The sequence below is a fragment of the Chamaea fasciata genome, unplaced genomic scaffold (genome assembly GCF_029207755.1).
Source record: "Chamaea fasciata isolate MVZ Bird 193981 ecotype frontalis unplaced genomic scaffold, bChaFas1.0.hap1 SCAF_21, whole genome shotgun sequence".
Lineage (NCBI taxonomy): Eukaryota > Metazoa > Chordata > Aves > Passeriformes > Sylviidae > Chamaea > Chamaea fasciata.
Genome location: NW_027094106.1, coordinates 366,371 through 382,096, shown reverse-complemented (window position 1 = coordinate 382,096; position 15,726 = coordinate 366,371). Strand labels below are relative to the sequence as shown.

The 15,726-nt window shown below is 49.7% G+C and overlaps 1 protein-coding gene across 10 annotated transcripts in view; it reads left to right on the top strand.

Annotated features, from left to right (window-relative positions):
- The window catches only part of TSPOAP1 (TSPO associated protein 1), a 67,484-nt gene extending 55,832 nt beyond the window's left edge, over window positions 1–11,652 (top strand). For 9 of the 10 annotated variants that reach the window (XM_066202259.1, XM_066202266.1, XM_066202263.1 and 6 more), the window contains 4 exons: window positions 563–666; window positions 2,396–2,467; window positions 3,946–4,074; window positions 10,369–11,652. In XM_066202259.1, coding sequence (XP_066058356.1) covers window positions 563–666; window positions 2,396–2,467; window positions 3,946–4,074; window positions 10,369–10,584 — 521 coding nt within the window. In that variant the 3' untranslated portion in view covers window positions 10,585–11,652. Of the gene's footprint in view, window positions 1–562; window positions 667–2,395; window positions 2,468–3,945; window positions 4,075–7,079; window positions 7,140–10,368 lie in introns of all 10 variants that reach the window. The other variant, XM_066202264.1, reaches the window with a different exon arrangement.
- The last annotated feature ends 4,074 nt before the right edge of the window (window positions 11,653–15,726 follow it).

The following is a 15,726-nucleotide window of genomic DNA, read 5'->3' as shown; positions in this document are numbered from 1 at the left end:
AAAGCTGACCCAAAGCAGGGTTTAAATCTATGAATGTGTGTTTCTGTAGCATCAGACTTTGCTTTTGTAGACTCTGGGCAGGCCTGTAGGTAATGGGTCTCAGCAGGCAGGAGATTGTGGATGGCAAGGCCTGCACTTCCCTATGTGCTGGTCCCTGGCCCTTGGAGGATAAATTTTGTAGCTTAATAGGAGAACATTGTGTAGTGGGAGGAGAAATGCCCTTTCAAGACACTGTAAAGAGACAGCTGTCCTCTGTGTGTGTATGTGTATATGTGTGTGTGTGTGTGTGTGTGTGTAAATAGGAAATGTAGAATAAAACATTCCTGTACATATAGACAGAGCACTGGGGTGCGGGGCTGGGGGATGTCCCCACTTTTGTGCTTATGAGGCAATGAAGAAGATTGGAAAACTGCTTTGCCAAATGCCTCTAAAGTCTCTCTCCACTCAGTTTCCCCCAGTATTCTTTTTGCTCAGACTGCTACAAGAATGGTGAAGGAGTTGCTGTGATTTGGGATTTTGTCCTAGTATTTCCATCTGAGAATATTTTATTTTTCTCCTGTAGGACAGAAACATAAAGACATTGAAGCAGAGCTGCTGACTCCTCGCAGGATGGTGGCTGCCTTTGACTACAATCCTAAGGAGAGCTCTCCAAACACAGATGTGGAGGTAACCACCATCTGCTCCCTCCTTTTCAGAGGTTTCTTCCTCCTGTCTCTTTTCTCCTTCTCTCCCAAGACACTCAGAACTTTGGTCCGACCAGTCTCAGTGAAACTCTGTGAGTATTCATGGCATCCTTTAGTGATCAGACAGGACTGAGTAGATCTGGGGTGGGAGCAAGCAGCTCCTACTGGTAGCAACTGATCCAGGAAGCAGTCTAGGAAAAAGAAAAACCTGGTTAAGGGTTTGAAAGCACTTTTGACACTTAATTTGAATATGACTTTTGAGTTAAGTATCTGTGTGGGTCTTTGTTCAAGCAAAAAGATTTCGGTCCAGTTTAATGAACTAGTTTGCAAAGTTCTTGTTTTCAGGCAATTCCTATATATAGAATCATAGGATCGTGGAATGGGTTAGGTTGGAAGATACCTTAAAGCCCATCTCATCCCATGCCCTGCCACAAGCAGGGACATCTTCCACTATCCCAGATTGCTCCAAGACCTGTCCAGCCTGGCCTCGGACACTTCCAGGGATAGGAAGGGATATAATCTAAACAGCGAAGGATACAATCCAAACAGTATTTTTGTGGATAAGTCTGTTCCAGGTAGAAAGGGGGCAATGCAGAATCCTTTCTGCAAAAAGAGATGAGCACATGCTCCGTTCCCTTGTTCCTCCAAGCTGTGTTAGCACTCTGTGCGAACATAAACACGGTGTTTGGATTCACATCCTTTCCCTTCATATGCAAAGGAGTGTCTGGCCAACAGAGGGCACAGTTTAGGGAATGCTTGCTTCCCAAGCTGTGTTTCCTGCCCAGAGAGAGACAGCCGAGGACAGTGTTATAGGGATGGTGGAATATCTTAGGAGAGACACAGTGAGGGCAAGTATCCAGCCACTTGAACACTTTTGAACCCTTGTCACTGAGGAGATGACTGTACTTTTTGCAGTGATCTGCTTTCATAGAACTTTTTTGGACAAGAGCTCAAATTACTGAAACAAGCTGGTGCAGTTCTTGGGAGATGCTCCACAGGAGTGATCTGCAGCCTCAAGATTTTAAATTGAGGACTAGGGGTATAATATGGTAAATATATTGGAAGTAGATCCCTTCCAGGTGACCCTTGTAAAGTGAGAGAGTGTCTCGAGTGGGACTCAGCCAGTTTGGAGCCTCCACTGGGCAGCTTTTTCCATTAAAAAAGACGGGTGACACCTTTGTCTTTGGCCTTGTGCCCCATGGAGCATGTGCTGGGGTGTCTGACAGGACAGAGGGTGTGACAGCAAAGGGTTACTGTGTGCTGTGCTCCTGTTCTGTGTCCAGGTTAAACCTCCCTGTTTGTATGCATTCCTGCTAGTGACTAATCCCTGAGTGCTGCATACAGAATAGGCTCATCCAAGGGAGCAGGATTTCTAATTATATTTAAAGAAAATGAAGGTATTTCTGGTCCTTGCTGAGCTTGTCCTCAGTGCACCTTTCCAGAGCAGGTGGTAGGTACTGTTTTGAAACCTAATTAAAATTGATTTAAAAATGGGCTTTGCTCTTGTCTTAATTTATGAAATGCTTCCCTAGCAGTGAACTCCAGAGTTATCCACCTCAGCTTCCCTCCTGCATCCTGGTCCTGCAAGACTAAAACAGTGGGCTCCCTTCCTTGGAGTGAGATTGGGCAAGAAGCCAAGGGGAGCCTGTGTTCCTGGTGAGAAATTCCAGGCAGTGCTTCTCCTGTGACCTCTCTTCTCTGGCTCTTTGCAGGCTGAACTGACCTTCAGTGCTGGGGACGTTATCACTGTTTTTGGGTCCATGGATGATGATGGATTCTACTATGTAAGTGCAGGGCTTGGCAAGGTCCTGTGGTTACACTGGAAATTGTTGGAGTTCATGGAGTGGCAGGGAAGCAGAAATCAGGGAACAAAGTATTCTACTTTTGCAAAAAAAATAAACCCCTCTCTACTTAGTGCAGGGCAGCCTGTTTCTGGTGCTCATTTCTCCTGCTGTAAATCGAATATTACAGAATCTTGGAATGGTTTGGGGAAGGGACCTTAAAGCTCATCCCCTTCACCCCCTGCCATGGGCAGGGACACCTTCCACTCTCCCAGGGTGCTCCAAACCCTATCCAGCCTGGCCTTGGACACTGCCAGGGATCCAGGGGCAGACACAGCTTCTCTGGGCACCCTGTGTCAGGGCCTCGGCACACTCACAGCCAGGAATTCCTTCCCAATATCCCATCTGTCCCTGCCCTCTGGCAATGGGAAGCCATTGTCCCTTGTCCTGTCTCTCTCCCTTGTACCAAGTCCCTCTCCAGCTCTTCTGGAGCTCATTTTGGGCCTGGAAGGGGCTCTGAGATTTCCCCTGGAACCTTTTCTCTTCCAGGTGAACACCCTGAGGTATCTCAGCCTGACTCCAGGAGCAGAGGGGCTCCAGACCTGGGAGATCTCCATGGCCTTTAAATGTCCCAATGGTTCTGAATTTTTATTTTGGCATCAATTGCCTGCAGGTTTCCCAAAGCCTTGCCTGCATTTTTCTACACACACACCAGCTGAACCAGCACCTGCTCAGAGCTGACATTTCACCAGGCACTCAGACACTTGGGCCAGAGGCTGGAGTGGTGATCCTAGTAAGCAGACACATTACTGGGGCTGTTCCTGCTCTTCAGCTGTATGCCAAAGTTGAGCTTTGGCCATTGGATCATCCACCTCTTTCTGCATGGGGAACAATGTACACACATCAGACTTGAGGTTGAGCTCCAGGTTAAGTCTGAGGGCATCACTGGGAATGCTTTACTTGATCCTTTTATGGCTGGACAAACAGCATTGCTGGGGTGGGTTTTATCTCACCAAACTGCTTCCTGTTGAACTGGATACAGATTTGTAGCAATACAATAGTGCAGCTCTGGGCCTCTGTGATCATGGATGCAATGCCTACAGGACATTGTACCAGTACTGCCTCGTTCTTTAAAGACATCAGTAAATATCAGGGCAAATTAAAGGCCTCCTCGGGCACCTGTGACACAGTCTTATTCCAGTGTGGTAGTGGAGATTTTGAGTTTGTAGAAATCATCTTTGTCACAACTTGCTATCATTTCTTCTTCCTTTATTCTCTTCTGTGTTCCTATGCTCTGAATTGTTCCACAGTTAAGCAAGGATGTGAGTTATGGAATTTTCTGTGGATCTTTTCTCCCTGTGTGGGTGTGTTCTGGATTTGTTTCAGCCCACAGCCCAACCTTCTCTGCAGGGCACTGCACTTTGAGTTGTTACTTATTTCTCCAGGAAAGTTGATGTGAGAATTGAATGTTGATCTTGCAGGGAGAGCTGAACCAACAGAGAGGGCTTGTCCCATCCAACTTCCTGGAAGCTGTCCCTTTGGATGGAGATACGGCCGAGGAATTCCACTCAAAAGATAAAGAAACTTCTCCGCTGCGTGCTGAGAGCCAGGTGAGATGTGTGACTGCATGGTACTACCATCTAGGCTGGGGTGTGTCTGAATGTGCATGTCGTTGCATGGCATGCAACACCCATGGGATCACTGAACTTACTGCATGCAGCCTGTTCATCCCAAGGGAGTGCTGGGAGCTCTTCCCAAAGACTTACTTGTAGTGCAGAAAGTGGCACAAAACAAAACAACACCTGCTGGGGCCTCAGTGTGGTTAGGTGGGCAAGGAGCATTCAAATCCCACCGGCAAATTGTTTAGATCCACTGAAAGGTCCGTGGGAAAATCCTACTGGAAGGAAAGTTCAACCAGCTCCCCAGGCGCATGAAATTCCTTAAATATGATTATATCCATGCCAGAGAGTTCTGGAATTAGGAACGCCCAAACACCGATGTTCTTCCATCCACCTCAAGTTAGATATACCTTAATCCAAGTTGAGGTGCTCCTGGATAAATTCAAAACACACTGAGGAGTTTGCCAAACAGATCTGGGGAATGGATCCTACGCTTTCAAAAGCATCCCCCAGAGTCAAGGAATTCAAAGGTTAAATTAACTCCTTGCATTGTGTTACTGAGACTCTTGGAATAAAGGCTGAAGTGGGGAATTTGGGCCATGTCAGGGGCTGAGACTAAAAGTGCAGCAGCTCCTTTGTCATTCCTGGAGTCCCCTGTGCTGTCTCACTGTGAAGTGGGAGACAGGTGGGATCCAGCTTGGTCCCAGCTCACATGGGCTCAACCTTCAGACCTTCTTGGGAGGTTGTTGGCACTGTCATGTGGTGCCAGACCCACATGAGTCAGAACAGGTTGGCTTTGAGTCATCCTTAGGGAGGCAGGTGTCCCTGAATCCTGCTCTTTTGAACTCCCCACTGGTTCCATCCCAGCTTTCCTGCTCTCTGCAGCATTTCTTGGCCTTTTTTTCATGCTCAGCTCTTCCTGTTCTCTGTTTCCATCTCTCTATCTTCAAATGCTGCCTGGTCTCCTTTCACCTTAGCCCCATCCCTTGCTTCCAGGCATTCCAGGCTTTTGGATACAGGATTTGCACTCCAGCCTTGATGCCTTCTCAGGCAGAGCAGCCTGGCTCAGATAATGAGGTTTGTGGGCAGTTTGTTGGATCTTCTGCTGACCTCAGCAGCTCTCTGGGGTCTTTGTACTTCCCTGTTGTGGATACTAGTCCTTGCTGGGGAATCACAGGTTAATCAGCTGTTACTACCAGGGTTTAAGAGCTGTGAAGACACCCAAGTCCAACCTCCCTGGGGGTTAACAAGGATGCAGACTGGGGTTCGTTTTTCAGTTTCCCTCTCAAAATTATTTACTCTTACCAAATTACTCATCTGAAATAGAGGGTGCAAAAGGAGACTTCAACTAGTAAAATAAAGGTGGAATTCTAAGTGTGATTTAGTTCAGATCTTCCCCTTCCCTCTGGCATCAACCAGAAGCCACAGGGCCTGTTTCAGATTCCAGGGATTGTTACTGCAGCCCCAGCCCGGATCCTCCTAGGAACCAGGGGGTGTTCAGGTAACCTTGTCTGCCACTTGCAGGTGTGAAGGGTTTGCAAAGCCAAACCCACTTTCATCTCTGCTCTCTGCGGCTGAGTTCAGTGGCTGACTGATTCCCTGGACAGCACTTTGCATATCCCTGCATGCTGAAGGTTGGAAGCTCTTTTCCTGTGTTTCATGACATTTTTTTAAACAGAAGCACCTTTCAGGTGTGTTAAAAACAACCCATATAAAATAGACACATTTCAGCCTTGCCTGCCCTTCAAACCTTTCCATTTGTCTCTAGTCCTCTGTGCCTGAGATCCAAGGGAGCCTCCCCTTACACTGAGAGAGGCTCTGACTTTTGGGTGCACAGAGCAGGAACCTGTTGGATGTGGTACTTTTGGTACTCTCCTGATCCATGAACTGCTGCTCTCTGTCTGTAACTGGGGGACTAGAAAATTCAGATAATGATGATTAAACCAATTTTATTTCAGTGGGAATCAGCTTGAACTCCCTAGGCATGACTGTGCTTTGGCTGCTTCTGCGTCGTGCCAGCCTGGCTCCTGTCCTGCTGCCTCCCTGCTTCTCCTGGACACCTGTCCCAGGGGATCCTGGCTCAGCACACCCAGCACTCCTCCCACTTGTGCTTTGCAATCCAGACCTGTCTAAACAGCTTCCAAACAGGAAGGACACATTTACCCCCTGTTAAAAGTGGTATATTTACCTGACCCCACAGTGGTTTGGCTGTCACAGCAATCACAGCATCCCCAGAAAACCTCATGGGGAAGGCAGGAGAAAGAAATACCTCCTGTAAAACGCATATTCTGTGTCTGGCCCTGAGCTGGAATGAACTCTCCCAGTGATACAGCCATGCCTGAGGCTTTCCAAATTCCTGTAGCACTTTCACCCCACAGAGTTAAGGGGTTAGCAGAGCAGGCTCCCTTGCAAATTCCCAGCTTGAGTCCTGGCACCTCAGGGGGAATTTGTGTGCGCCATGGCAGAGCTTTGGACTCGGTTACAACTTGTGCCAGTGGCAACGGAAGCTTCTCCATGAGTGATGCTAAATCACTTGTAACTTCTTGGATGTGATGTTCTTACTTTTTCTGTTCTTCACACTTCCCTTCTCCCTGCTGCCCTACCAAAGGCCTGAGAATAAGGACAATTTATTTCCAAATTGAACTGGGGAAGGTGGATCATTTTTAATTATTTCTGAGTAAATCTTAAAATGCTGGCTACTGAAAAGATGAAGCAATTGAACTTACAAACTGACAACATTTGGAGATTAGAATAAACAAACAAAAACAGCACAAAGAGGAGGATCCAAGAAGTTCTGGTCACAGCCAGGGCCCAAACCACTCATGGTTAGCAGCTGCTTTAACACTATTCCTGTTAATGGAATATTTTTATATCAGTAACATGCAGTTTCTGTCGAAGACTGATTGTAAAGTACCTTCAGAAAGTGTTTGATTCTAATTGATTTCATGTATTTATTTCTGCCTGTGTTATGCACCCGGGACGGTTCTTTTCTTCAGAGAATGAGGAAGAGAAGAGTCCAGTGATAGATATGAATGATACATAGAGAGAGCAACCATGTAAGTGTGTGAGACCTTCAACCTCCCACCCAGCCCAGCACCTCAAAGGCTCCTGCACCTGGAGTTGGCTCCTTTTCTTGCCTGTAGTTTGACAGGCTGGTTTGGGGCTGTGGTAGCAAATCCACCTTCAGGTCTGATGTCAGACCATTCACTGCCACCTGGGTTCTGTAGTAAAGACAAGCCATTCAGCACATGAAGTGCAGTTGGTTGGAACAATTATCTGGTGGTTTTGGGGATCAGGATGGGACTTTGCTGGATATTCAGGGTTGGGAAGGACCTGCTTTGTCATTCAGCTTGGCCGTTCTGTTCACATCAACAGCCAAAGTGTCGTTTGGCTTTTGCAAGATCCGCCTCAGACTGAGCATGCTTCATGTTCAGTCTGGGGTTTTTTCCTTCTGAATTTTACTCCTTCCTGAGAATAGTCCTAAAAACCCCTGCCCACCATCCATTTAAGAAAATAGTAACATTTAATCCCTAAAACTGACCTTGTGTGGATAATTGTTCTGGGGCTGGCTGGGTGAAACCCCTCGTTTTGGGGCTAGCACGAGCAGTCTTTGTTTTCCTTAGATTCAAGTGTTTGTTTTCCAGAAATTGTGTTAATCAATAACACCTGAGAGAGCACTAAAACCACCCCTGAAAACTGACATCACTCTTGTGTTTATCACTCTAATAACTTGTGGATTTTGACAGAGCAGTTTTTCCTTTGTTTCTCTTAGAGGAGGACCCCCAATTTTAGTATGATTTTTCTCTTACCGCATGAATCTGTGAGCTGGTTCTGTTGCTTTCCTGCCACATAGAGACCTCTGAGAAGAGGAGAAATTGTTTGTGGGGCCACTTCAGGTCTGTTCTGAAACTGTTCCACCTTTACCCAAAAAGTGTTTTCCAGTGGTGCATGGACAGAGCATCCACTGCTCTGGCTGCCCAGGGGCCTTTACATCCTTCCCACATCACTCCCTGAGTGTTGGTGAGCTCCTTCTGGTGCTAGCCCAGTGCTTTTGGGCATTTTATCCAAGGCTTCTTCATTGCACAAATCTTTGCCTCCATAAATCTTGCATTTCTGCCTGCACATGTTCATCTGGATTTATTCGGGTTTGCTCCCAAGCTCCTCACACCTATCTCTGGGCTATTAGCACCAAGTGCTGTTCCTTGCACAAGGGAGCTGCCCAGATAGACAGAGGCTGCAACTGCTGCTGCAGCATTGGTTGGAGTGGACCTTGCAGGCAGAGGGCAGCTTTCCCAAGGGCCAACCTGGGCCATCCATCAGCATGTGTGACATCCTGCAGTATGTCCTGGGCAGCAGCTGGCTTTAGGGCACAGTGCTGCACACTTGGAGTGTTGCAGGAGTGCCTTGGAAAGCAACATTTTCAGGTGAACAGAGAGTGTGAGCTCAGGAAAAGTCAGCTGTGGGATTGGTTACTGTCGGGGAGAGAGGCAGAGAGGAGTTCCGGCTCTGTCGTGTAGTTCAGGTAAGGGAGAATCCAATGGCACTGGCACAGCTCAGTGATTGCTGTGAGGCAGGAGTTGACTCTCAGCTTTGTGAAGTTGGGAGGGGTCACAAATGCACTCCCAAGATGGAGCTCCCTATGCACCTGCCCACTCAGGGCTGACTCCATGGGTATTGTAGGTGCTGAGTCCCACCCAGAGCAGAGGTTTGTGCTCATCCTGGGCCAGAAGTTCTTCACTCCTGCAGCAGCCTCGACCAGCACAGCTTCCACCTGTGAGGGGAGGGGAGTTCACAGCCACTCAGTGCTCCTGGTCCCAAAGGAGGTGGGTGCTGAACCAGCAGTAGGGTGACAGAGCAGTGCTGCTTTGACTTCCCATCCCAGGAGATTTCATTTAAGTCCCCAGAGGGCACGAGCACGGCTATGCTAGAGTGAGGAAGCAATGTTCCAGGCTCTTCTTCTGCCTTATTCAGCTGGTTGCCCTGGACACAGAGCAGGACCAGGAACAGGCACATCCAGTCCTACACAGGGGCAGCTGCTGGGATCCTTACACAGCTCCTGGCTGGAGTCTGATCTTCAGGACTGCTTCCACCTCAGGCAGAGGGTCCTGCTGCCACTGTCACCATCTCACATTCTCTCTAGGGGCTGTGGCTGCTGCAGACCTGTGAGGGACTCAGTGGGGCCCAGATAGAGGGATACTGAGAGTGTGATGTTCCAGTGGCCAGAGGACTCTTCCTGACACAGCTCCAACTACTCTCACCTTGTGTTTTGGGTAATGCCAAGACAGGATGTACAGCTGAAGGTTGGAAGCTGCTGATTTGTGAAAGCTTTCTGGAAGAGAAGGCAGTAACTAAGGCTCTCCTAGGCCTCAGAAACCCAGAGCCTCTTCCCTGAGGAACTTTGCAGCCTGTTGGGAAAGCTTGACCTGCCAGATTGGTAATTGTCACTGTCTGCACACCCAAGCCTCCTAGTGAGAGGAGATTGTTGAACGAAGGCTGCTGCTAGGAACAGACCTCTCGGTGCTTTGTGAAGAGGAAACTGAACCCAGGACTAGGGCACATTCTGATTTCCAAAAGCCCTTTCCATAGGGAACAGCACTGTTTGAGACTGGTGGGTCCCAATTAGCCATCTCAAACACTTAGGGGCTCAGGAACATTCTTGTGTGCCACTTGATCCAAGACTTCTCCATGTCCTCCTCCATTGGTGCCACTGCAGACTACCAGACTTGGCTTTCTGCCCCTCCTGCCTCTGGATCTGCTGGATGCTGAGCAGCCTTGCAGGACCCCCAGTTGCTCTTCCTACCATGGCCACTGTTGAGAAGCCTCGGGGCTTAGCCAGTCTCCTTGATCTTATGGAGGTCTTGCTGAGCACTTGTTCTTACAAAATTTGGTTTTGTTTATGTCCTGGCGTCTGTCCCAGAGCATGCTAGGAGCCCAGCAGGCTCCATGGCTAAGGCATCCATGGATTCATCAGTACCTGTCTCCATCCATGCTCTCAGGAGCTGATTCACTTAATTAGCTGTGGAGCAGCATCTTTCACCATGTCCTTAGTGGGTCTTTTGTGCTCTCCTGTTCTTAGCCTAAAGTTCAGGAATTTCAGTAATTCTTAGCTAAGGAACGGTCTGGGTTGTAGGTACAAAATTTAAATCCACTGGAAACTTCCGAAGTGGAACTGCACCCGCAAAGAGGAGAGAAGGCCAGGTTCTTTGCCTGAGGTTTATGTTGATGTGATCTCCTTCAGCAGCTCTGACTTGTGCTTTTGTCTTTTGTTTTTTGTTTCCCACCCAGCTAAATCCAGATGGATCTGTTGATCAGAGCGACTCCTCTCCATCTCCTCCTCCGCCAGCACCTTCCTGCCCTGTCCCAGCCGAGCAGTGTCCGGAGCAGGCATCATTGGCCCTCCTCACCTGCAGTGAGGCACCTGGGCAGAGTAAAAAGAAGAGAGGCTTCTTCTTCAAAGGGAAAAACCTCTTCAAAAAACTTGGGTCCCATAAGAAAAACTAACAAGGGGTTTATTCCATTAGGGCTGCCCATACAGCCCCAGAGACTGAGAGTTCAGGAGAAGCCCTCTGCAATAAGCTGATTATTTTCATAGGGAAGAAGTATGTGTTGAATCAAGAAAACTCTGGAGGGTGTGGGAGCTGAGAGCCCTTGGGGAAAAAGTGGCCCTGGGATGTGAGGGCTCAGCTCCAGGATCCAGCATGTCCTGCTCCATGCAGCCCTCAGTGCACCAGTTCCCTGTAAATATTTTAATTTAAGGAATATATTCTGGCTGTAAGTTAGCTAACTGGCTTTTCCAAGCAAAGCCTCAGCCCCTTAGGAGAGATCCCTTGTGCTCCACACCCTGGTATGTCTCTGCTCCAAAGGGGGTTGTGTCAACCCCTTCACTTCCTGCAAAGAAAATTTGCACTTTTCTGTTCCTGTGACTCCCCTTTGCTGTCTCTGGGCTGATGAGTGAGTTCTTATTTGTACTGTAACCCTGTAAATACGCAGCTGTGCCTCGGAGCATCCCACACTGCCTCAGTCAGCTTCCCGCACGAGGATCCCCAGGGAGGAAGGAGCGATGCCCTGGTGCGGGTCGATTCTTCAGCGTGGGGGTGGGCTGCTGTCAGCTGCTCTTGCCTGGTTCACCTTGACCACGCACTGGCTGGGGACTCAGCCTTATTATTTATTTATCTATTTATCGATTGATTTATTTATCTACCTGTTTATTTATTTGTCTGTCTGCCTCTCTCCACGGTTCCGTTCAGCTGTGTCTGTGAGCTGCTCCCGAGCCAGAGTGTTGGGAGAGCAGGGCTGGGGCTGGGCAGCTTGCACTGTTTTTGTAGGAGACGATGTGTTCCTACTGTTGAGACACAGCCCTGGCTAAGCACGAAGGGTTTTATATGCCATGGTGTCTGTCCCTCCCCGTGTTTCTTTTTCTGCATGTTCCAGTGCGTCCTTGTTCTGAGCAGGGCAGCTCCGTGAGTGGTGCCAGCACAGCAGCCATGAGTGGTGGTGGTATGGTATGTTTTTATTTAATATCAAATTTTATTATAATAAAGTCTATTTTCACAAATATACATTTTCCTTAAAAAAGTCAAAGCTTCAGTGATGCTTCTTCAGGGGGATGGGGAAATTATGCCAACCAACTGTACCTTGAGGATGTTCTGCACCTTCTGTGTCTTCTCAGAGAGACAGATGTGGCCGTGGATGCCCCAGGTGTGAGGTCAGGGCAGGGGCTGAGGTGGCAGTCCTGGGGATGCAGGACACCGGAGAGGGCTGTGGGCATGAGGCTGCCCGGAGTGCCTGGGCTGGACCCCTGCACTCCCGGCTCCACTGGTGTGTGAGTGTTGGGTCCGGGGTGTGGTCCTGCACCTGGGGTCTCTGGGAATCCAGCCAAGGTGCCAGAAGTCACTCTGGGATTTTGGGGGCATTCTGCGGGATTCCCCTGACAGGAAGGACTTGTTTGGGAAGCTGCTGCTCCCCAGAGGGAAATACTCCATGAGGATCTTGATACCACAGTGAGGCACCATGTTCTGTGATGGGTGGGAGTCAGGGCAAGAACAAACCAAAGGCTTTGAAAGGGTGAGGTGCTGCAGCTCTGCTGGAGTTTCTGTGGCTTCTGGAGCAGCCTCAGTGATGAAACTCATCAGCAACCCAGAGCTTTATCTCCCAGCTTGTCCTCCCATGCAGGAAGTCGTTGGTGTTCTAACTGAATTTACCAACTGGAGTTTCTTAAGTGAGTTGTTGAAGGTCTTTTGAAAGAAACTGTCATTGCTTTTATCAGTTCCTCGGGGTGAATTGAAGAACAAAACCTTTAGGAAGAAAAGCAGCTGCTGGAACATTCTGGGGTGTGCCCAGAGCTAGAGGGCCCTGTGAAGCCAGTGCCTGCCTGGATCTGTCACTCCTCATGCTTCCATCCTCCCTGCCCAGCTGAGCCCCTGGGACCACAGGGTGTGTGTTATGTCTCTACCTCCTGTAAATTTTGCTGTGATAGACCCAGACCCGTAATTCAGCAAAGTCTCCCTAGTTCAGCTGGTTCCCCAGCAGCAGACAGGCTGAACAGCAAAGCTCAGAGAAGTCTCCATGAGAAAAATTTAACATCTTTAAGTTGTTATAGCTAAACATGAAAGGCTACAAGAAACAAAAAAAGGGGTAAAATAAAGATATAATTGAGATGTTTTGCTTTGCATCCTCTGCTTCTAATCGCTGTGCCACAGCCCAGGTGTGGATGACACACCTCTGCCTGGGGGAGCTGCTGGCAGCATCAATATATTCCTGTTTCCATTCTCCAGATGAGCAGCTTGTGGTCTCTGAGTGCAAGGGTTTGATACTTGTGTTGGTGCTCACCAGAAGGCTCAGCCAGGCCCATGGGCTTCCCCATTCACCCTAATGTGGGAGCAGAGTCTCAGTCTCCAGGGAAAGTAAACATTCAAGAGACAAAGCACCTGAAATCCCCCACTTCCATGGTTTCTGAAGCAGTTGGAGGGAGAACTTGTTTTTTTGTGAGAGCAGTTTGGTGTGGTGTTTCTCAGGGGTTGATGTAAGAGTTGCTGTGTTTAACATCTTTCCCAGTGACAAAGGGGCTCGTGGGCACCCTGGGCAGTATCCTGGTGACACCTAGCTATGTCTTGGGAGGGGACAGGGATCCGTGGAAAGGACCTGAACAGGCTAGAGAGGTGAAACTGTGCAAAACTGACACTTAACAAGGCCAAGTAAAAGGTCCTACGTCCTACTTGGACAATCCCAAGCCCAAATACAGGCTGGGAAATGGATGGATGGATGGATGGATGGATGGATGGATGGATGGATGGATGGATGGATGGATGGATGGATGGATGGAAAGTTGCCTTGAAGAACTTGGAGGTGCTGGTAGATGAGAAGCTCAACACAGAATCATAGAATGGCTGGGGCTGGGAGGGACATTAAGGTCATCTGGTTCTCTGGTTCCAAACCCCTGCCACAGATGTGCCTCAATCACGTGTCAGAAATCCCCCATGCCCTGGGCTGATGCCCCACTGTGGGCAGTGGGGAAGGGGAATTCTGCCTCTCTGCCCTGCTCAGGTGAGGCCTCACCTGCAGAGCTGCTTCCAGCCCTGGGGCCAGCAGCAGAAGGATGTGGAGCTACTGGAATGAGTCCAGAGGAGGCCATGGAGATGCTCTAGAGCTGGAGCCCCTCTGCTCTAGACTCAGGCTGTGAGAGCTCGGGGTGTTCACCTGGAGAAGAGAAGGCTCCAGGGAGACCTCAGAGCCCCTTCCAGGGCCTAAAGGGGTTCCAGGAGAGCTGGAGAGGGACTTTGGATAAGGATGTGGAATGACAGGGCAAGGGGGAATGGCTTCCCACTGTCAGTGGGCAGGGATGGATGGGTTATTTGGAAGGAATTGTTCCCTGTGAGGAAGAAATGGCTTCCCTGGCACAGGGTGCCCAGAGAAGCTGTGGCTGCGCCAGCCCTGGAAGTGTCCAAGGCCAGGTTGGAGAGGGCTTGGAGCAGCCTGGGACAGGGGAAGGTGTCCCTACCAAGGGCAGGCGGTGGAACTAGATGGTCTGTAAGGTCTATCCCAAGCCAAACCAGTCTGATTCTCTGAATTAAGTTCCTCATTGTGAAACACATTTATCAGCACTGACAGGCACTAACTGTCCTTAGCCTTTGAAAAATCCTCGCCCTCCTCCTCTATGTGGTGCTGATGCAGCAGGGGAGGGACTCAGAGTGTGGCTTTGTAAACCCACCAGCTCTGGCCCTTTGCACAAGACCCGTGCTGTGGTCTCTGTTGTGCAAACTGCTGATTCTGGAGCTGCTGCTGGATCTGTGTCTGGTTCTGGAGCTGGTTCTGATGCTGGAGCTGGAGCTGCAGCTAGAGCTGGGGTTGGTACTGAAGCTGGGACCTTAGGCAGACACTGTGCTTCTGTCTCACACACTGAAAGGGGTGGGCTGGAGGTACCTCCTGAGTCTCTTGGGTCAGGGTCAAGGGTCGCCTTGAAGGCCAGGAGAGGTTGCTCAGGGTCTCATTCAAGGGATCATTGTCCCCAGGGATGCAGGCCCCACCTCTGTCCTTGGCCCTGTCCCAGTACTTCACCACTGGCCTGGGTGTTTTCTTTTATCTGTTGGGAATTTTCTTGGCAGTAGCATGTGCCATTGCCTCTTGTCCCATGCTTGGGCACTCTGAACACTTCTGTCTACTCTGCAGCCCTTCCATGAGACAGTCAAGGTCAAGAATAAGGTTTCCAGAGCCTTCTTCCCTCCAGGCTGACTAAACCCAGTTTTGTCCTGGGCTCCAGGTGGATTGCCTTCAGGTTTTCAAAACCAGTCTGCAAACAGGATCAGCCTCACTTCGGCCTCACTGCAAGATTTGTAATTTGCTTTGCTGATTTTCTTTAAAACATTAAAGGACCAGGACCAGCGCCAGTTCACGGCTCCCCTTGCAAGGAGGCAGCTTTGGGGGTGGGGATGGTGGATCCCAGCTTTGGGGATGGACACACCTGCAGAGTCACTGCCAGAGGCACTGCACCAATCTGTACCATTCTACAGCCACTATGTGCTGGGGTGTTCATGCAGGGCAGAGTCCAGGTGAAGGTCTTCATCCAAGCAGCCTTGGGGAGCCTTGGCAGGAACTCGGTTGCTCCCAGTCTGTGCTGCTGACACAAGGAATTTTGATCCATGGAGGAAAACACAATTGCAATGTGCAGTGTGGAGGAGCTGAGGAGCTGCTCCTCTGCCTCCCTTTATGCCTCCATGCTCAAACACATCCCTCACTGATCCAGCAGTATCCCTCTGCCCTGTCAGCATGGCAAGGAATTTGTCCATCAGATGCTTTTGCTCTGGGAAAGGGCGAGGGGCTGTGGCCCATGGCAGAGGAGATGCTTTGCCAGCTGAGCTCCTGGTGCAACAGCACTTTCGGCAGAGGCCAGACCCGCCTGGGCTGCCCCGTGCTCCAGACCAGCAGCTGGAGGGTGATGCCTGTTCAAACCATCATCCCAGTGCCTACTCCTGCACAGGAAGAAGGAGCAGCTCTCATGGACCCCCAGGGCACGTGGGGCAGAGGAGGTGGGATGGGGAGTGCTGGGCACTGCAGGTGTCTCCGGGGATAGATGTGAAGGCATTGCTTCGAATTTTAAAAGTGGCAGAGGATGAAGAGCGCCATGGGGGGAGGAGCCTTGTCCCTCTA